The sequence below is a fragment of the Ahaetulla prasina genome, chromosome 6 (assembly GCF_028640845.1).
Source record: "Ahaetulla prasina isolate Xishuangbanna chromosome 6, ASM2864084v1, whole genome shotgun sequence".
Lineage (NCBI taxonomy): Eukaryota > Metazoa > Chordata > Lepidosauria > Squamata > Colubridae > Ahaetulla > Ahaetulla prasina.
The window spans coordinates 8,545,715-8,566,985 of record NC_080544.1 but is presented as its reverse complement, the minus strand read 5'-3'; the positions used below and the strand labels follow the sequence as shown (position 1 = coordinate 8,566,985).

The following is a 21,271-nucleotide window of genomic DNA, read 5'->3' as shown; positions in this document are numbered from 1 at the left end:
ATTACTTCCTTTGGGAATAAAACACACTTTAATATTAGGTGAACTCAAACCTAATATCAAATATGTTCATGAGAATTCCTGATCTATGAAAACTGAAGTTAAAGGTTGAATATAGGGGTTTACAAGAAAAGAACCTCAGTTTTGTCTTTTCTCTTTTCTTTTCTTCTCTTCTCCCCTCCTCTCTCCACCCCTTCCCCCTCCCCTCTCTGCACCTCTCTGCTCCCCCTCCCCTCTCTCCTCACCTCCTCCTCCCTTCTCCTCTCCTCGTTGAGACTTTGCACAAAGTTGTTGTGCCTCGTCCGCTTTCCCCGCAGCCGGGGCCTTCTTATCTGCTTCCGAACGCTGAGGAATGTCCTAGCATACCTCCCGGCCCCAGCCCTGGCTCCAGGCCCAGACAGGCTGAGGAAGAAGAAGTGCCTCCAGCCCCCAGCCCTGGCTCCATGCCCAGGCAAACGGAGCAACTAGACCCCTCCCCCTCCCCCACAGCATGTGAGCCTGAGGAAGGTCAATTACCAACAGCTGCAGACTGGAGTGACCCTCGCTTCAGGAGAATTGATAAGTGGCGTCAACAGAAGGAAGGGAGGGGCAGGCCGGGATAAGTGCTGAGTCATGGAGCCACACCCCATGGCCTATATAAAGGATCTGCTTTCTGGCATTCTCTGAGTCAGGCAAAGTCTACCTTATCTTGCTGAAGTCACTTTCTGGTCTCTTCTGCCTGCCTTGAGAACTTTGCTAGGACTTTGGTAGAGCTGCAGAGGCACGCCTGATTCGGATTTCCCTGACCCGGCCGTCAGCGGAGGAGTGGGACACGACAAAAGTGCAGAGAAAAGCAATTAAGATGATCAAAGGCCTGGAGACTAAAACATATGAAGAACAGTTGTAGGATTTGGCCTTGACTAGTCTAGAGAAAAGAAGGACTAAGGGGGATCTGATAGCAGTGTTCCAGTGTTCCAGTATTTGAGGGGCTGCCACAAAGAAGGGGTTAAATTATTCTCCAAAGCACCTGAAGGCAGGACAAGAAGCAATGGATGGAAACTAACCAAGGAGAGAAGCAACCTGGGATTAAGAGAAACTTCCTAACAGTGAAGACAATTAATCAGTGGAACAGCTTGCCTCCAGACGTTGTGTGTGCTCCACCACTGGAGGTTTTTAAGAAGAGCAGGGGGTTGGACTAGAACAGGGGTCTCCAACCTTGGCAACTTTAAGACTTGTGGACTTCAACTCCCAGAATTCCAGCAAAGCTGGCTGAGGAATTCTGGGAGTTGAAGTCCACAAGTCTTAAAGTTGCCAAGGTTGGAGACCCCTGGACTAGAAGACACCCCCCCACTCAATGTCCCTTCCAGCTCTATTATATTCTAATTCCAATCAGTAAGATGGACTTTATTGCCATTCTAGCTTCTATTGTATCTCATGTTTACAAACAGCTTTGTAAACAAAAAAACTGGATGATCACCAGATGTCAGCAGAGAATTGGAATCCTTAATCTTATTGCTGCCATCTTATTTTCTTTTTTTTTTCTTTTTTTTAAAAAAAGTTTTATTTTAACATTCATATCCAATAACAGAGAAGGGAAGAGAGTTAAAGGAAGGGGGTGGTGACTGGGCAGGTCCGATTAATTGTATATGATGGTACACTAAATATGTTATTGGAAATTGCTGCCATCTTTAGATGACTTGCATTTTGGCAGTCCAGATATCAATAGAATAGAATAGAATTTTTATTGGCCAATTGTGATTGGACACACAAGGAATTTGTCTTGGTGCATATGCTCTCAGTGTACATAAAAGAAATAGAATAGAATAGAATAGAATAGAATAGAATAGAATAGAATAGAATAGAATAGAATAGAATAGAATTTTGTATTGGCCAAGTGTGATTGGACACACAAGGAATTTGTCTTGGTGCAGATGCTCTCAGTGTACATAAAAGAAAAGATACCTTCATCGAGGTACAACATTAACAACACAAATGATGGTCATAGGGTACAATTTAACACTTAATGATACAACACTTAATGATAAGCATAGGGTACAAATAAGCAATCAAGAACAATCAATATCAATATAAATCATAAGGATTACCAGCAACAAAGTTACAGTCATACAGTCGTAAGTGGAAAGAGATTGGTGATGGGAAGTATGAAACGATTAATATTAGTGCAGATTCAGTAAATAGTCTGACAGTGTCGAGGGAATTATTTGTTTAGCAGAGTTAGGGCCTTCAGGAAAAAACTGTTCTTGTGTCTAGTTGTTCTGGTGTGCAGTGCTTTATAGTGTTGTTTTGAGGGTAGGAGTTGAAACAGTTTATGTCCTGGATATGAGGGGTCTGTAAATATGGCGACCGTAACATTAAGTCATAGGTAAACAAATGATTCCCAGGTATAATTCAGCAAATGGGTGATAATGGAAGTCCGCATGGATGTGATAAATGGACCGGGTATGGTTCTGCAGGAATCTCTTTATGTCACACCATCCTAATTTCTGAGATCCTAGGCGCAGCAGCTTCTTCGGCTGAAGCAAGACAGCTGTGAATGCCCAAGGGAGCCTTCACAGAAGCTAGGAGCACAATGTGAAATGTCCATCTTGGAGAGACAAAATTGGTCTCTGTATGTGAGCAGATGATGATGAAGAAGAAGAAGAAGAAGAAGAAGAAGAAGAAGAAGAAGAAGAAGAAGAAGAAGAAGAAGAAGAAGAAGAAGAAGAAAAAGCCTTTTGTGGCATGGATGAAGGCAGGAGAAGAAATGGAAGCCTGTTGCAACTATGGCTAGATAAGATCAGAGAAATCATAGACATTCTTGAAAGATTTCTGGGATTTTTTTTTCCATTGTCACTTATTAAAAAAGAAGATATTTACACCAGCATCACCCAAAGTGGCCCCAACTTGGCTTCTAACATAGTTGAAACATAGAGTTGAAACAAGAGTTGAAACATTGGAATCCTATTTGAAGTCCAATCAGTTAAAGGACTTCAGTCAGTGGAAAACCACTTATTAGAAGTGAATTCCCTGCTCTTAGACCTTTTCGCCTTCAAACAGCTTTGTAAACAAAAGCTTGGACTCCATGAAGTGGAATTAAACCTTTTACAAATAACATTTTATAATCTCTTTCTTTCACGCAACGCAATAGCTAGACAGCTCCCCAAACTCTCTTCAAATGCTTTCGCCTCCTTGATGCTCATTGCCCTGGAAATGATTTCTCTCAACAAATATTGGGTGACTGTTTAAATATTACAGGAGCAACCAGTAATTAACTTTACACAGTGTTAGTTTTGCTGAAATCAGTAAGGTGTTCAGGCTGTGTATTTAGGAGTGTGTCCCTATCCTGTTTGTGTACTAATCAAGGTCTATTGAAGGGGTCATCAGAAATATATTTTTTAAAAATATATTTATTCATATTCTTTTTGTGGGACTCATTTTCAGTCATTCTTGATCCTGGTTTGAAAAGGACTTTTTCTTCTTTTCTTCTGTTCTAGTTACCATTAAGAGATAAGACCGATAATGTTTAAATTGCACCAAATCCATTCCATACAAAGGGTTATCAGAATTTTAGACTATTTAGCATAAGTAAAATCTTCCTTCCAGTTGAACTCAACTGTTGGTGATTGAATTCAAGTTAGTAGCATCTCAACTCTAGGAGATGAACTAAGGTTGACCTCAATATCTGGTCAGATTGATCTAGTTTTTCTGACAGCAATACTGAAATAGTTTTTCATTGCCTTTTTCCAGAATGTTTGGATTTTTTAAAAAAGGAAATGTATATGGCCACTCAACTCACCCTCAGTGACTCTGGGTGGCTTACAAAGATTTAAAAAAATCTCATATAAAAAACAATAAAAAGCAATAACCCCCCAACCCTTGATGACAAAAAGCAGTAAATCAATCACTTAATAATAATAATAATAATAATATCAGAATTGGAAGGGACCTTGGAGGTCTTCTAGTCCAACCCCCTGCCCAGGCAGGAAATCCTACACCATTTCAGACAAATGGCTATCCAACATTTTCTTAAAAATTTCCAGTGTTGGAGCATTTACAACTTCTGCAGGCAAGTTGTTCCACTTATTGATTGTTCTAACTGTCAGGAAATTTCTCCTTAGTTCTAAGTTGCTTCTTTCCTTGATTAGTTTCCACCCATTGCTTCTTGTTCTACCCTCAGGTGCTTTGGAGAATAGTTTGACTCCTTCTTCTTTGTGGCAACCCCTGAGATATTGGAACACTGATATCATGTCTCCCCTAGTCCTTCTTTTCATTAAACTAGGCATACCGAGTTCCTGCAACCGTTCTTCATATGTTTTAGCCTCCAGTCCCCTAATCATCTTTGTTGCTCTTCTCTGCACTCTTTCTAGAGTTTCAACATCCTTTTTACATCGTGGTGACCAAAACTGAATGCAATATTCCAAGTGTGGCCTTACCAAGGCATTATAAAGTGGTATTAACACTTCACGTGATCTTGATTCTATCCCTCTGTTTATGCAGCCCAGAACTGTGTTGGCTTTTTTGGCAGCTGCTGCACATGGCTGGCTCATATCTAAATGGTTATCCACTAGGACTCCGAGATCCCTCTCACAGTTACTACTATTGAGCAAGGTGCCACATATCCGGTACCTGTGCATTTTGTTGTTTTGGCCTAAATGTAGAACCTTACTTTTTTCACTGTTGAATTTCATTTTGCTAGATAGCGCTCAATGTTCAAGTCTGTCAAGATCCTTCTGTATCTTGAGCCTATCTTCTGGAGTGTTGGCTATTCCTGCCAGCATGGTGTCATCTGCAAATTTAATGGGTTCCCCATCTATCCCCTTGTCCAAGTCATTGATGAAGATGTTGAAGAGTAGTGGGCCTAAAACAGAGCCTTGGGGTACTCCACTGCATACTTCCCTCCATGTGGATGTAGTTCCATTGAGGACTACACGTTGAGTGCAGTTGGTCAGCCAGTTACAAATCCATCTGGTGGTGGTGCTGTCTAACCCACATTTTTCTACTTTATCTAGTAGTAGGTTATGGTCTTCTTTATCAAATGCTTTACTGAAGTCCAAGTAAATTATATTGAAAGCATTCCTCTGGTTCACTAATTTTGTCACTTTGTCAAAGAATAAGATTAGTCTGGCATGATCTGTTGATGGGCTTGATGGGATCTATGTCAGTCTGGGTTCCGTAGGAGAGTTGGCAAAACCAGATTCCTCGGTGGCCTGCAAAGAGTGTCAAAGTGGGGTGTGTGTGTGGAAAACATATATCTGGATGGATGATGTTCCAGAGGGAGGGAGCCACCATGGAGAAGACGCTTCTTCTGGGTGCCATCAGATGGATTTCCTTAGGAGAGGAGTTCTACAGCATTCCTTGCCTCTCTGCTTCGTAGGTTGGGTAGATGTGAGTGGGAAAAGATAGTCCTTCCTATAATCTGATCCCAAGCCAGATAGGACTTTAAAGGTGATAGCCAGCACCTTGAATTGAACCTGCAAGCAACTTGGCAGCCAATACAGGAGGAGAAGTGACACACATATGCATACCTAGGCCTGAGCAAAGTCATGTGAGCCACTCCATTTTGAAGCTTCTGTAGACTTTTCAAGGGCAGCCCCATGTAGAGCATATTGCAGTAGTCAAGCTAAGGAGGTGACTAAGGCTTGATGATTGTGAGCATTTTGTTTTATCAAATGTACAACATATTCCACCTTTAGGTATACAACTCTAGGTGGCGATACCTAATGTTTTCATCTCCTATCATCAACCTTGAAATGGCTTGAAATGAGAGGAAGTGACTGGCCCAAAATCACCCAGCTGACTTCAGGTGAAATCCAATTTTTTTTACTACCGGTTCTGTAGGTGTGGCAGGGGAAGGATACTGCAAAATCTCCATTCCCACCCAACTCTGGGGCCAGCCAGAGCAGGAGTGAAATCCAGCAGGTTCTGACAGGTTCTGGAGAAATGATAGTGGAAATTTTGAGTAGTTTGGAGAACCGGCAAATACCACCTCTGGCTGGCCCCAGAGTGGGGTGGGAATGGAGATTTTGCAGTATCCTTCCCCTGCCACGCCCACCAAGCCACATGCACCAAGCTGCCGCTTCTCTGAACTAGTCAAAATTTCCGCTACCGGTTCTCCAGAACCTGTCAGAACTTATTGGATTTCACTCCTGGCTGACTTCATGGCTAAGGGAAAACTAGAACTCTGATTTCTACTCCAGTATCTTAACTACTGCCCCAAATGGTCTCTTTCTCTTTTTTAACTTCCCAGTATAAACTGGGTTTCCAGGTGTTTTTCCACTCAGATTCTAACCTGGATCAAACGAATTCATCTTTTTGAAGGCAACCAATGTTAACTGCTCTCCTTTCAAAATACTGAAATTGTTAGAACTATGGTGTGTCCTAAGAAATGAATGAATGTGACCAGAAGCATGTGGGGAGGGGGTGTATCTTTGGTGCTCTGAGCTTGTTTGTTTTCTTGCAGATGTTTCATTACCCAACTAGGTAACATCATCAGTGCCAGTAAGGAATGCTGTTCGCTGTCAGTTTACATTCTACTGTCAGTGTTAGTGGGGGAAGAGATTCTTTGGTTGGGCTGTTTGCTGTTGGCTCTTTGGCAGTTCCTTGCTTGGGTTTTGTTTACTTGATTGTTGGTCTGATAACCTTGGAGTCAATCTATGCCAGGGGTCTGCAAACTTGGCTCTTTTAAGACTTGTGGACTTCAGCTCCCAGAGTTCCTCAGCCAGCTGAGGGACTCTGGGAGTTGAAGTTCACCAGTCTTAAAAGAGCCAAGTTTGCAGACCCCTGATCTATGCTGAGCTGGGTGCTGATTGCTGATGGAGAGATGCTGGGGTCTTTTTGTTCCCTTTTGGGTAAAGTGACCAGATTTCAGTGATGGCAAAGCCGGACACCATTGACCAGGGGGGAGGTGGGGGCTGCGCATGCATGTTGAGTCTTGCCATCTGCCTGAAGGAGGAGGAGCGGCTGCTGCTTCTCCACTCTTCCAGGCAGGCTCGGCTCTCCTCTCGGCTCTTCTCTTCCTCTCGGGTGAAGTCAAGTGGCGTCTCTCCTCCCTCTCGTGCCCCCTTCTCTGCCACTCCCCCTTCTCTGCCTCCTCCTCTTGCGTTGCCGCCTCCCATTTTCAGAATGGGAGTGAAACAAAAAAAGAAAAATCAGGACTTTTGGCAATTGACGCGGGACAAATTATTAAAAAGCGGGACTGTCCCGCCAAAAGCGGGACGTCTGGTCACTATACTTTTGGGTTGTGTCATAGTCTGTTTTGCATCGTCTATAGCTGTTGTTGATGTCTATGTGTCTATTGATGGCTGATTTGTCTGAGTGCTTCTAGAAACCCCCTGGTGTTTTTGGACTTGACTTGGTCTAGGATGGTCGCATTTATCAGAATCAGAAGTGCTATATAAACACAGGGTACTGTCTGCTAATTTCCCTCTCATCTATTTATTTTATTTATTTATTTTGTCACACAATATATATAAGCATAAGCATGAAATAACTATACGATATATAAGTATATATATAAGTATGAGTATGTAATAACTAAATTAATTGGATATAACGAAAGGAAACATTAGGACAGGAATGGTAGGCACTCTTGTGCTCTTATGCACGCCCCTTACAGACCTCTTAGGAATGGGGTGAGGTCAATAGTAGAGAGTTTTTGGTTGAAGATTTGGGGATTTTGGGAAGAGACCACAGAGTCAGGTAGTGTATTCCAGGCATTAACAACTCTGTTACTGAAGTCATATTTTCTGCAATCAAGATTGGAGCGGTTAACATTAAGCTTAAATCTGTTGTGTGCTTGTATATTGTTGCAATTGAAGCTGAAGTAGACTTTGACAGGAAGGACATTAAACTCAGGTCATGTCGAAGACGGCGTAATTCTAAATTTTCTAAACCCAGGATTTCAAGTCTGGTGCATAAGGTATTTTGTTGTATTCAGAGGCGTGGAGAACTCTTGTAAAATATTTCTGGAAACATTCAATTGTATTGATGTCAGAAATGTGGTATGGGTTCCAGACAGTCAAGCTGTATTCAAGAATTGGTCTAGTAAATGTTTTGTATGCTCTGGTTAGTAGAGTGGTGTTTTTGGAAAAGAAGCTACGCAAGATTAGGTTTACAACTCTTAAAGTGTTTTTTTTTTGCGATGTAGTTGCAGTGGGCTTTGGCACTTAGATCATTTGATATGAAAACTCCAAGGTCTTTAACAGGGCTTTTTAAAGAAGTATGCACATAGTCCATCAGGTCCAATAAATAGGGATGGTTTTAGTTTGCGAAGAGCTTTTTCAACTGTCATTAGATCCATGTTCATTCTATTAATATTTGGTTCTGAGAGTCTTCTAAACAAATCTCATTGCTAATGAAGAAGCCAATGTCCATAGGCCTCCCAAAGGGCTACTTATTAATTGGATTAATGGAAACATAACAGATGCCCAAGTGGGATGAGGCACCCACTATTCTGAGCAAGCAAGCTGAATAACTGGAGGAAGGAGTCTTCGAGAAAATCAGTAGTAGTCAGAAACATTTGGAATACTTTTATTGGAGCTGATTATCCAGCTTAAGTTAAATGATAAAATAATTTGTTCTTTCTAATATCATCCATTGTAAAATCGACCCGTGATATTCTTTCCTCTTGGCTAACTTCTTCAATGGTCTCAGTATTGTTTTCAAATTGAATAGATAGATGATAGATGATAGATAGATAGATAGATAGATAGATAGATAGATAGATAGATAGATAGATAGATAGATAGATAGACAGACAGACATAGATTAGAGACAGACAGACAGATAGACAGATAGGTAGGTAGACAGAGAGAGAGAGAGAATGATAGATAGATGATAGATAGATACCATGTTTTCCCGAAAATAAGACCCTGTCTTCTATTTTTTTGAACCCTGAAATAAGCGCTAGGCCTTATTTTTGGGGAGGTATTATTATTTTGGGGCACATGGAGCAAGATGGGGCTCCTCTTGCCATCTTACCTGATTTCCAGCTTTTTGTTTAAATATTTTTGGGGAGGGCTTATTTTCGGGGGGAGGCTTATTTTAGTGCACGGGCTCAAAAGCCCAATTGGGCTTATTATCAGGGGATGTCTTATTTTCGGGGAAACAGGATAGATAGATAGATAGATAGATAGATAGATAGATAGATAGATAGATAGATAGATAGATAGATAGATAGATAGAATTATGACATTCCTGTCCAGATATACATTAGTTTTTGAAAGACGCAAGAATATTCCTGGAGAATTTGGAAAGGCACATATAATTTTGACAATATCTGAATATGCACTTATAAAAACTGCTCTGATGTTTGGATGGATATGCTTGAGATAAATTATTTCTAACCCAAAAGAACAATCAAACCCTAATCATCTGTAAATCAATATTTTAATTTCTTTTAATTATCCAGAAATTGGAAATGCTTGATTGTACCCACCACATTATCATTAAAACCCTATCCTCACATTTGTTAACTGATTTAACTCTCATGCTTCAGAATATTGGGAATTGTAGAAGACTGGAGGCTGATGAAGACTTTACAACAAATACATTTAGAGGACTACAGCTCCCAGAAGCCACAACAATTCCTTTGGTTTAGATGTTAAAATGGGAAATTTTAAAATTCACAGATAATGAGACGATACTGGTTGCATTTTTTGTCATTCCAATTTCCATCAGTTTGCATCTCAACGCAATTTTCTGACCCTTTTCCGTTTGGTTCATTTCGACGCCAGTTGGTATAATTCACAGGAGTTTCATCGAAATACTCGAAGGCTCCTGGAACGGAACTCTCCTTAATTCCCAAGTAGGTATATTGGTTTTGTTCTTTCACAATTTGCAAAATAGCATCGTTCTCTTTTTTATTCATGGGTTTTGCAATGGAACCCCCTGAAAGTTGACATGCTTGGATTATTGCGTCAAAGCCAACTGTCTTCCCATTAGTAGTAAATATTTTGTCCTCCACCTTCTTTATCAGTCCCCTCAAGGCTAGAACTGCGAAAGAGAAGAAAAAGCACAATTATATATCTTGTCCTACCATCCGGCAATTCCTAAGTGCAAAATATTTTACTTGGCTGTGAACCGCCCTGAGTCCTTCGGGAGAAGGGCGGTATAAAAATTAAATTATTATTATTATTATTTGTTTTTGCAACAGTTGCATTTGCAACATTTGCAACTAAATACATTTGAATTAATCCAGGTCCGATCCCTGCTACTGTCTCCGATGTCCCTCTATAAATGTGTCCCATTTCCATAGTAATCTAAAAATATCTCTCTAAATGAAAATTCAGACTGAAATGTTTCGGAGTCAGTCTCGGAGTTCCAGCCCCCAACTTATCCATCCATGTGGGAGGTGTTTGAACTTTCTGTTTGCCCTTTGGAAAAAGTGCCAAGAAGAGCAACTAAGATGATTAAAGACCTGGAGACAAAAACATATCAAAAACAGTTTCAGGATTTGTGTTTGTCTAGACTGGAGAAAAGAAGGATCAAGGGGGAAATGACAGCAGTATTCTGTCATGAAGAGGAGAGAGTTAACGTATTTTTCAAAGCACCAGGGGGAAGGAGAAGAAACGATGGATGGAAACTAATCAAGGAGAGAAGCAACCTGGAACTAAGGAGAAACTTCCTAGCAGTGTGAACAATTGACCAGTGGAAGAGTTTGCCTCCAGAAATTGAGGGTGATCCATCACTGAAGGTTTTTAAGAAGAGATCGGACAGCCACTTGTCTGAAATGATCGAGGGCAGTGATGGCAAACCTTTTAAAGCAGGGGTCTCCAACCTTGGTCCCTTTAAGACTTGTGGACTTCAATTCCCAGAGTCCCTCAGCCAGCAAAGCAGGGGTCTCCAACCTTGGTCCCTTTAAGACTTGTGGACTTCAATTCCCAGAGTCCCTCAGCCAGCAAAGCAGGGGTCTCCAACCTTGGTCCCTTTAAGACTTGTGGACTTCAACTCCCAGAGTCCCTCAGCCAGCAAAGCAGGGGTCTCCAACCTTGGTCCCTTTAAGACTTGTGGACTTCAATTCCCAGAGTCCCTCAGCCAGCAAAGCAGGGGTCTCCAACCTTGGTCCCTTTAAGACTTGTGGACTTCAACTCCTAGAGTCCCTCAGCCAGCAAAGCAGGGGTCTCCAACCTTGGTCCCTTTAAGACTTGTGGACTTCAATTCCCAGAGTCCCTCAGCCAGCAAAGCAGGAGTCTCCAACCTTGGTCCCTTTAAGACTTGTGGACTTCAACTTCCAGAGTCCCTCAGCCAGCAAAGCAGGGGTCTCCAACCTTGGTCCCTTTAAGACTTGTGGACTTCAACTCCCAGACTCCCTCAGCCAGCAAAGCAGGGGGCTCCAACCTTGGTCCCTTTAAGGCTTGTGGACTTCAACTCCCAGAGTCCCTCAGCCAGCAAAGCAGGGGGCTCCAACCTTGGTCCCTTTAAGACTTGTGGACTTCAACTCCCAGAGCTTTGCTGGCTGAGGAACTCTGGGAGTTGAAGTCCACAAGTCTTAAAGGGACCAAGGTTGGAGACCCCTGTTTTAAAGACTGAACACCCAGACTGCAACCCAAAACCCCACTTATTTATTGCAAAATGCCAAGATGGCCATTTATACTGAAGTTTTACTACCTAAAATAATGATAAACAAGGCAGAGTTCAGCTAATTGTTCTAAGAAAAACGTGACAATTGTGCCCCTTAATTTATTTTCTGCGTTTGAAATGTTAAGTTTAGCAACAATAAAAAAAGAAAAACTTTTGTAATATCGTTTCTCCTTCCCTCCCTCTCTCTCTTTTCCCTCCTCTCTCTCTGGTTTTCTCTCTCTTTCTCTCTCTCTTTCCTCCCCTCTCTCTTTCCCTCCCTCCCGCTCTCTTTTTTCTCTCTCTCTATGTCTCTCTCTATTCCCCCCTCTTCCTCTCTCTCTCTTTCTCTCTCTCTCTCTATGTCTCTCTCTATTCCCTCCTCTTTCTCTCTCTCTCTTTCTCTCTCTCTCTTTCCTCCTCTCTCTTTCCTCCCTCTCTCTCTCTCTCTTCCTCCCTCTCTTTCCTCCTCCTCTCTCTTTCTCTCTCTCTCTATGTCTCTCTCTATTCCCCCCTCTTCCTCTCTCTCTCTTTCTCTCTCTCTCTCTATGTCTCTCTCTATTCCCTCCTCTTTCTCTCTCTCTCTTTCTCTCTCTCTCTTTCCCCTCTCTCTTTCCCCCCTCACTCTCTCTTTTTCCCTCCCTCCCTCCCTCTCTCTTTCTTTTTCTCTGTCTTTTCCCTCCCTTTCCCCCCCTCTCCCCCCCTCCTCCCTGCAGGGGAAGAAACCCCTGAACTGGTGCTGGGTGGTGGGAATCTGACATCCGTAGGCTGATGAGCCAGGAGCAGTGCACCGAAGCTCAGCTGGCTGGCGGGGAGTTGGGGCATCCGGACACAGGCAGCTCTGCAGGAAAAGCAAGTGACATCTGGGAGGCCAGAACGAGCCGAGATGACGCAGGGTCGCATTCTGGCTCTGCATCATAATCGCTTCAGGAGGAGGGGACCCCATCTCCCCCATTGTGAACCGTGCGAGTGAAAAAGTTCACTCAATCAATTCTAACTTGGCGAGATCTTTTTCTTTTGTGAGAAGTTGGAATTGATTGAGTGATTTTTTTTTTTTAGTCCCAAACAAACTTGTTTCCCTGCAAACGATGGTGAGAAACGCGATGGCGCTGGGCTGGGGCAACGGTGTGCATGCATGGGCGCTGCGTGCCATAGGTTTGCCACCACAGGTATAGGCTCCTGCTTGACTGGGGGTTGGACTAGAAGACCTCAAAGGTCCCTTCCGGCTCTATACCATAGTGGTAAAGTGGTTAGAGTGCAGTACTGCAGGCTACTTCTGCTGACTACCGGCTGCCTGCAATTTGACAATTCAAATCTCACCAGGCTCAAGGTTAACTCAGCCTTCCATCCTTCTGGGTAAAATGAGGACCCAGATTGTTGGGGGCAATAGTATGACTCTATAAACAGCTTAAGGCAGTGTAAAGGCAGTTTAAAGTGATATATAAGTCTAAGGGCTAGGATGTTGAGCTTGTCGATCGAAAGGTCGGCAGCTCGGCGGTTCGAATCCCTAGTGCTGCCGTGTAACGGGGTGAGCTCCCGTTACTTGTCCCAGCTTCTGCCAACCTGGCAGTTTCAAAAGCATGTAAAAATGCAAGTAGAAAAAATAGGGACCACCTTTGGTGGGAAGGTAACAGCGTTCTGTGCGTCTTTGGCATTGAGTCATGCCGGCCACATGACCACGGAGACGTCTTCGGACAGCGCTGGCTCTTCGGCTTTGAAACGGAGATGAACATCGCACCCTAGAGTCGGCAACGAGGGGCATATGTGCGAGGGGAACCTTTACCTTACTATTGCTATACCGATTGATTGAATCTCACAATTGACCACCTGCTGTAGAACTAAGACTTCTGGAACACTTCCAGTTAGATTGGAAAAGCAGTGGAACATCAAAACCTCCAAACATTTTGGATAGCATCCTTATTCCCCCTCCCCCAGTTCCTCCTAAATATGCTTTCCCACAACAATTGTTGACAGTTACATGTACGTATCATTTACAGGAGAGTTTTACATGCCCAACTGATTTTTGGAAGTTTACTTTTTTTTTCTTTTAATGATGCTGTAATCCCTTGCATTAGGATGGAGTTGAAGTGACTGAATGGAGCTGAGTATTTACTGGCCAAATCCCCTTCCTGACACCTATGCGGAGTTCGCAGCAGATATTTTCTCCTTGCGCCCAGAGAGAAAAATATCTGCCGCTACCTAGGATTGAGCTCATAGCTTCCTGATTGTGAGGGGAGAGCTCCACCTCTAGGCCACCATACTGGTGTTTTGGAAGTTTATCAAAATTATCAAAATGAACATGGATTAAAACAAAAAACAGGACAGTCCAATCAAAAAGCTTCCCAGGGCACTCAATCGCGAAACATTTATTCAAATATTTTTGAATATGCTAGAACTTTAATTATTTAACATAACATAACATAACATAACATCAGAGTTGGAAGGGACCTTGGAGGCCTTCTAGTCCAACCCCCTGCCCAGGCAGGAAACCCTACACCATCTCAGTCAGATGGTTATCCAACATTTTCTGAAAATGGTTACACCTCTGATTTCCAAATAGGAAAATGAATATTTTTATTTTATTTTATTTTTATTTTATTTTATTTGATTTTTATACCGCCCTTCTCCCGAAGGACTCAGGGCGGTGTACAGGCATAATAAAACCGACAATACAATATACAAATTTAAAATACGATTTAAAAAACTTATTTTAAATTAGCCCAATGATTAAAATTTCCCATATTAAAAAACCCCGTTTAAAATTAATAAATTTAAACATTAAAATCCCAATTTAAGCCATATTACTCTTACTTTTACGTTTGAAAATGTACGTGCAAAGGTTCCTTCTTAAAAAGCAATGGAGAGACCAAATCAATGCAAGATTTTAGAGGAAATGAAGCCTATCTCACCATCCCTTTTCAAAAAATATGTTTTGCCTCTCATGAAAGCTACTCCTGGGAGCAGGTGTTTGTTTTACAGTTTAGGTCCCTGGAATTCTAGGAATAGGAAAAGAAGGCAGCCTACCTCCTTCAAGTCTTAGGATCCTGTCTCCCAGACTTCTAAGCACTTTCTGCACGTCTGGATCGAGAAAAGCTGCGCGGCCTGGAAATAAATAGAAAAGCAATCCCTTTAGCTTCGAGGAGCAGAGCAAGCCCATTTCTTTGCTCTGAATTTTGTCTCTGGAGAATACTGAATTTCCTTCTGGCCTGATAAGTATTCCGCATGGAATACTACATCCGGTTATGATCACCAGACTACAAAAAAGATGTTGAGACTCTAGAAAAAGAGCAACAAAGATGATTAAAGGGCTGGAGGCTAAAATATATGGCAAACCGTTGCAGGAACTGGCTATGTCAAGTTTAATGAAGGAATAGGAGTGACATGACAGCAGTCTTCCAACATGAGAGGGACTGTCACAAAGAAGAGGGAGTCGACCTACTCTCCAAAGTCCCTGAAGGCAGGATATGAAGAAATGAATGGAAGCTTATCTAGTGGCGGGATTCAATTTTTTTTACTACCGGCTCTGTGGGCGTGGTTTGTGGGCGTGGTTTGTGGGCGTGGCATGGCTTGGTGGGCGTGGCAGGGAAGGATACTGTAAAATCTCCATTCCCTCCCCACTGCAGGGGAAGGATACTGCAAAATCCCCTTTTCCTCCCGATCAGCTGGAACTTGGGAAGCAGAGAATAGATGGGGGCAGGGCCAGTCAGAGGTGGTATTTACCGGTTCTCCGAACTACTCAAAATTTCTGCTACCGGTTTTCCAGAACTGATCAGAACCTGCTGAAACCCACCTCTGAGCTTATCGTGTAGAGAAGCAACCTAGAACTAAGGAGAAATTTCCTGCCAGTGAGGACAATTAATCAGTGGAACGACTTGCCTGCAGAAGTTGTGAGTGCTCCATTACTGGAGGTTTTTAAGTAGACTAGCCAGAATAGTCCCAAATAGCATAGGGTCTCCTGCTTGAGCAGGAGGTTGGACAAGAGTCCTGTTGTGTCTGTGCCCCCCGAGCCGGCCCTCCTGCCAGAAAGTGACTTGGACAGTGAGGGGGAAGGGCTGTCAGGACTTACTCGGGAGCACCGGCTTCCCTGGCTCAGCTCCAGGAGCCAGAAACAGGCCAGGTGGAAGAGATAACGAGGCCTCCGTCCCCTGACTCTTCCCCCCCCCAGGCCACGCCTGCAGACCCAGCTGATGGCAATCAGGCCTGGCTGGACCCTAGGTTTCGTAGGAGGAGGAGGGAACAACAGAAGCAGGGGTGGGGCAGGCCTAGGAAGTGCTGAGTCATGGAGCCACACCTCACAGGATATAAAAGGCAGCTAGAGCCTCTGTGTCTCTTTGTAACAGGCAAATCCACTGATTAAGAGCTGAAGTTTGTTTCTGGGTGACTCACCAGCGTCATGGAAGATAACGAAGGCTCTTGGCAGATGCTGGCTATTCTGCTGCCAGAGCTGATAGTGCCGGCTAATTAAGCCATCATTCGGACGGAGGCGAGGGAGGACAGAACAAGTCCCTTCCAACTCTATTATATTTTTAGTAGCCCAGGAGGTGCCTTATTTGAGCTGAGAAGCTGAGTCAGACCTGGTTAATTCTTGGATAGGAGCTACCTGATAACTTTCCTGGGGAAGAAAGCAAAACTAAAACACACATATTCGAAGAAGGCAGCAGCAAATTGTCACAGAAAACTACATACAATAGATACGTTTTTCATGCCATCAAGAGTTGATCCTGACTTGAGAGGTCACATTCATGGTTAGCATTGGATGCTTAATTATTATATAGGCTTAGTTTCACACAAGGTGTTTTCCACTACCTAACGTTTTTTTTTAGGGAACTAGTTTTTTCAACAAACAGAATTCAGAGTTTTAGGAGAAATATCAGGTCAACATAGGAAGCATAGTTGTAGTGCAGAATTCCCTTTATCTTCAGTTCTGTGCCTGCTTGAGTTGAGGGTGTTTTTCTTTGGCCCTGCATTTCTCAATTACTGAAAAATCATTTTGAGACTTGGGTATTCTTATTAAGAAAGCTTTTATCCCTGCAAAAGCTTAGCCCTCTTCTCCTACCCATTAAAGCATTTGACTTTCCCTCAAATTTCTGCATCAGCTTGAAAATGCGTTGCCGCAACTATGACCATCGGAACAATTTTTACCAGTGGTCTCCTTAAAGCAGCCATCTCCTCTTTTTTCCCTTCTCAAAAGCTGGGCTGCTTTAGTGAGCATCAAAGAGATGCTGTGCCTGCATGAAGTCCCAATCACTTTTCTAAATTGTTTTTCACTTATTCAAAACCGCAGCATCAAAGTACAGCTTTAGTAACACACTCAATAGAAGAGAATCACTGTAGTTCAGAGGTGGGTTTCAGCAGGTTCCGACCAGTTCTGAAGAACCGGTAGTGGAAGTTTTGAGTAGTTCTATTCTCTGCCTCCCAAGTCCCAGCTGATCGGGAGGAAATGAGGATGTTGCAGTAATCTTCCCCTGGAGTGGGGAGGGAATGGATTTTTACAGTATCCTTACCCTGCCACACCCACTAAGCCACGCCTACCGATCCAGGCCACGCCCACCAGGCCACGCCCACAGAACCAGTAGTAAAAAAATTTGAAACCCACGGTTGAACTACAACAGTTCAACAGGGCCTCTGGTGGCTCAACAGGCTAATGCAGTCTGTTATTAACAGCAGCTGCTTGCAATTACTACAGGTTCAAGTCCCACCAGGCCCAAAGTTGACTCAGCGTTCCATCCTTTATAAGGTAGGTAAAATGAGGACCCAGATTGTTGGGGGGGCAATAAGTTGACTTTGTATATAAATATACAAATGGATGAAGACTATTGCTTGACATAGTGTAAGCCGCCCTGAGTCTTCGGAGAAGGGTGGGATATAAATGCAAATTTTAAAAAAAAACTGTGGAGACCTTGATATGGTCTGAGCTTGGTTGATTTCTTGCAGATTTCATTACCCACCTAGATAACATCATCAGTTATCTGGCAATAGGTGGGTTTTGGACTGGAGGAAGGAGAGGAGGAAGAGGAGGAGGAAGAGGAGGAGGGGGGGACAACTGTGAGGTCCTCAGTGCTCTCTGTGCTTACTTCAGCTTGCAAAAGTTTCATTATCTGATTACATTGTAAATGTTTGCAAGCAAACAGCCAAGTTCAGGGAACACCAAGGTTCCCATAATGATATACTCCCAGGTAATATGATATTGGTGGCATAATATTAGTGGGGGGGGGGGATCAATTGATTGGTGGGGCCTTGAAATAACAACCAAAGCAATAATTCTCCGACTACCTTCTGGCCCAGGGGGTCCATGGTCTCCTTTCTCTCCTCTTTCACCTTTCAGCCCTCTTGGTCCTGGAAGCCCATCTCGGCCAGGAGCACCTGGCAAACCATTGGGGGGTCCCATGGGGCCTGGGAAGAAACAAGAACCAAGGAATTGCAAGCTGAAAGTAGAGCGCATTCATTTTTTTTATTATTGTAAAGAAACAAAGTAAGACATTATTTTAACTAAATAAAGAAGATGATTTGACAGCAATTAAAATAAAGAATAAATTCAAGTCTGGGAATCACTTTCAAGAAACAAACACTTCAGAACTGAATGGAGACTCTCCCCTACCTCTCTCTGTATCTATCAGCCAGCCAGCCAGCCAGCCAGCTATCTATCTATCTTATCTATCTATATCTATCCTATCTATCTATCTATCTATCTATCTATCCTCTATCTATCACCTATCATCTATCTATCTATCTATCTATCTATCTATCTATCTATCTATCCATCCATCCATCCATCCATCCATCTATCATCTATCTCTCTTTCTTTCTATCTATCTATCTATCTATCTATCTATCTATCTATCCATCCATCCATCCATCCATCCATCCATCCATCCATCCATCCATCCATCCATCCATCTATCTATCTATCTATCTATCTATCTATCTATCTATCTATCTATCTATCTTATCGATGGGGGGGGGAGAGAGAGAGAGAGAGAGAGAGAATGATCTTGGAAGGATTGGTTCAGATATTCTAGATATAACAGTAAAAGAGTTGGAAGGGACCTTGGAGACCATCTAGTCCAAGGGTCTCCAACCTTGGTCCCTTTAAGACTTGTGGACTTCCCCAGTACCTGGATGAAGCTGTCTATCTAGACCCGTTCCAGTCCGGCTTCCGGCCCGGACATAGTACGGAGACAGCTTTGGTCGCGTTGGTGGATAACCTCTGGAGGACCAGGGATAGGGGTTGTTCCTCTGCCCTGGTCCTATTAGATCTCTCAGTGGCTTTTGATACCATCGACCATGGTATCTTGCTGCACCGGTTGGAGAGTTTGGGAGTGGGAGGCACCGTTTATCTATCTCTCCGACCGGTCGCAGACGGTGTTGACAGGGGGGCAGAGATCGACCGCGAGGCACCTTACTTGTGGGGTGCCTCAGGGGTCGATTCTCTCGCCTCTCCTGTTCAACATCTATATGAAGCCGCTGGGTGAGGTCATCAGTGGCTTTGGGGTGAGTTACCATCTGTACGCTGATGACATGCAGCTGTACTTTTCCACCCCGGGCCACCCCAACGAAGCTGTCGAAGTGCTGTCCCGGTGCCTGGAAGCCGTATGGGTCTGGATGGGGAGAAACAGACTCAAGCTCAATCCCTCCAAGACGGAGTGGCTGTGGATGCTGGCACCCCGGTACAGTCAGCTGCAACCGCAGCTGACTGTTGGGGGCGAGTTATTGGCCCCAATGGAAAGGGTGCGCAACTTGGGTGTCCTCCTGGATGGGCGGCTGTCATTTGAAGATCATTTGGTGGCCGTCTCCAGGAGGGCCTTTCACCAAGTACGCTTGGTCCGCCAGTTGCGCCCCTTCCTTGACCGGGATGCCTTATGCACGGTCACTCATGCTCTTGTCACTTCTCGTTTGGATTATTGCAATGCTCTCTACATGGGGCTGCCCTTGAAGTGCACCCGGAGGCTTCAGCTAGTTCAGAATGCAGCTGCGCGGGTAATAGTGGGAGCCACACGTTGCTCCCATGTAACACCACTCCTGCGCAGCTTGCACTGGCTTCCTGTGGTCTTTCGGGTGCGCTTTAAGGTTTTGGTTACCACCTTTAAAGCGCTCCATGGCTTAGGGCCCGGGTACTTACGGGACAGCCTGCTGTTACCTTATGCCTCCCACCGACCCGTACACTGACACAGAGAGGGTCTTCTCAGGGTGCCGTCTGCCAAACAATGTCGGCTGGCGGCCCCCAGGGGTAGGGCCTTCTCTGTGGGAGCTCCTACTCTTTGGAACGAACTTCCCCCTGGTTTACGCCAACTGCCTGATCTTCGAACCTTTCGCCGTGAGCTGAAAACGCATTTATTTATTCAAGCAGGACTGGCTTAAAAGTTTTATTAAATTTTAATTGGGGTTATTTATGAATTTTAGGGTTTTAAATTGATAGTTTTAAATTTTGGCCATTTATGTAATATGCTTGGTTTTAAGTTTCTGTTTTAATGTGTATATTGTGGGGTTTTATTATTTGGCTGTACACCGCCCTGAGTCCTTCGGGAGAAGGGCGGTATAAAAATCTAATAAAATAAAATAAAATAAAATAAATAAATAACTCCCAGAGTTCCTCAGCCAGCTTTGGAGTTGACGTCCACAAGTCTTAAAGGGACCAAGGTTGGAGATCCCTGCTTTGCTGGCTGAGGGACTCTGGGAGTTGAAGTCCGCAAGTCTTAAAGGGACCAAGGTTGGAGACCCCTCATCTAGTCCAACCCTCTGCTCACACAGGATACCTTCTTTCTTTATTACTTCATAATATAAATATGCGCAGTTGTGGGATTCCACCAGAGAGAAACATCTCTCCTTTACTTGCCATAATGTATTCATCCATGCTCAGACTGTAGAGAGAATCCCATTGCGCATACCCTGATTTTACTGCCATTTTTAGCAAAATGATGGCACTCAAGATTTCTACAGTCATAGCCAACTGAGCCAACCACATCACTCAAGGAAGCTTCACTAGCACCCTCCGCTGCTGTTCTCCACAATTTGAGTAATGTGAATCAGTTGCAGACCTGTTCTCTATTCTTAAGAGCAGAGCAGATATACCGTACCTGGTGGTCCTTGATCCCCTTTCATGCCATCCCGTCCATCTCTTCCAGGTAGCCCATTAGCTCCTGGGGTCCCTGGGATTCCTGGAGCCCCTGAACATTTGCCCTCCTGCCCGTGACACGGTAGGGAAAAAATAGCCAGGACTGATGTCACAGAAAGCAACGTCAGTGACGTCATGTCTGCTTAGCTGGAGACAAAGAAAAATAGGGAGGGAAAACACACCGCAGAATTCAGCAGAACAAAGTAAAATAAATATTGCCATGCAAAATGTAACAGGTTACCTCCCAAACCAAAAAGAACAAGGTTAGCCCTTAAAACTGGCAGCTACGTGCTAATTGAAACCTCTATGATTTCCCAGGTCAACTTACCATTCTTTGCCCCAGTCATAATGAAGGAACAGTTTTGAAAGCATCCGATTTATAGTAGTATTTACGATTGGGAAACAGCAAACTTAAGTGGACACGTGGTATGTGCTCGTAAAATACAATAGAGGCGAGGCGTGGGTGAAGTTGGTTTACTTGTCAAATACCTGAAATAGGGTGAAAACCCCATGATGGGGATAAAATAACATATTGTGAAAGTGCAGATCAAATTTCTTCTCCAAGTGGATTATTCTCCACTATATAGGGGCACCTTGGTACTCAACGTTAGTTGATTCCTGGAAGTG

The 21,271-nt window shown here is 43.6% G+C and overlaps 1 protein-coding gene across 1 annotated transcript; it reads right to left on the bottom strand.

Moving 5' to 3' along the window:
* Nucleotides 1-8,491: 8,491 nt before the first annotated feature.
* On the bottom strand, nucleotides 8,492-20,826 carry LOC131201175 (pulmonary surfactant-associated protein A-like). The gene is made up of 4 exons (XM_058188860.1): nucleotides 20,607-20,826; nucleotides 17,806-17,925; nucleotides 14,557-14,634; nucleotides 8,492-9,969 (listed from the first exon to the last, which is right to left on the bottom strand). The coding sequence occupies exons 1-4, from the start codon at nucleotides 20,779-20,781 to the stop codon at nucleotides 9,593-9,595; spliced, it is 750 nt and encodes a 249-aa protein (XP_058044843.1). The 5' UTR covers nucleotides 20,782-20,826; the 3' UTR covers nucleotides 8,492-9,592.
* Between the last annotated feature and the right edge of the window lie 445 nt (nucleotides 20,827-21,271).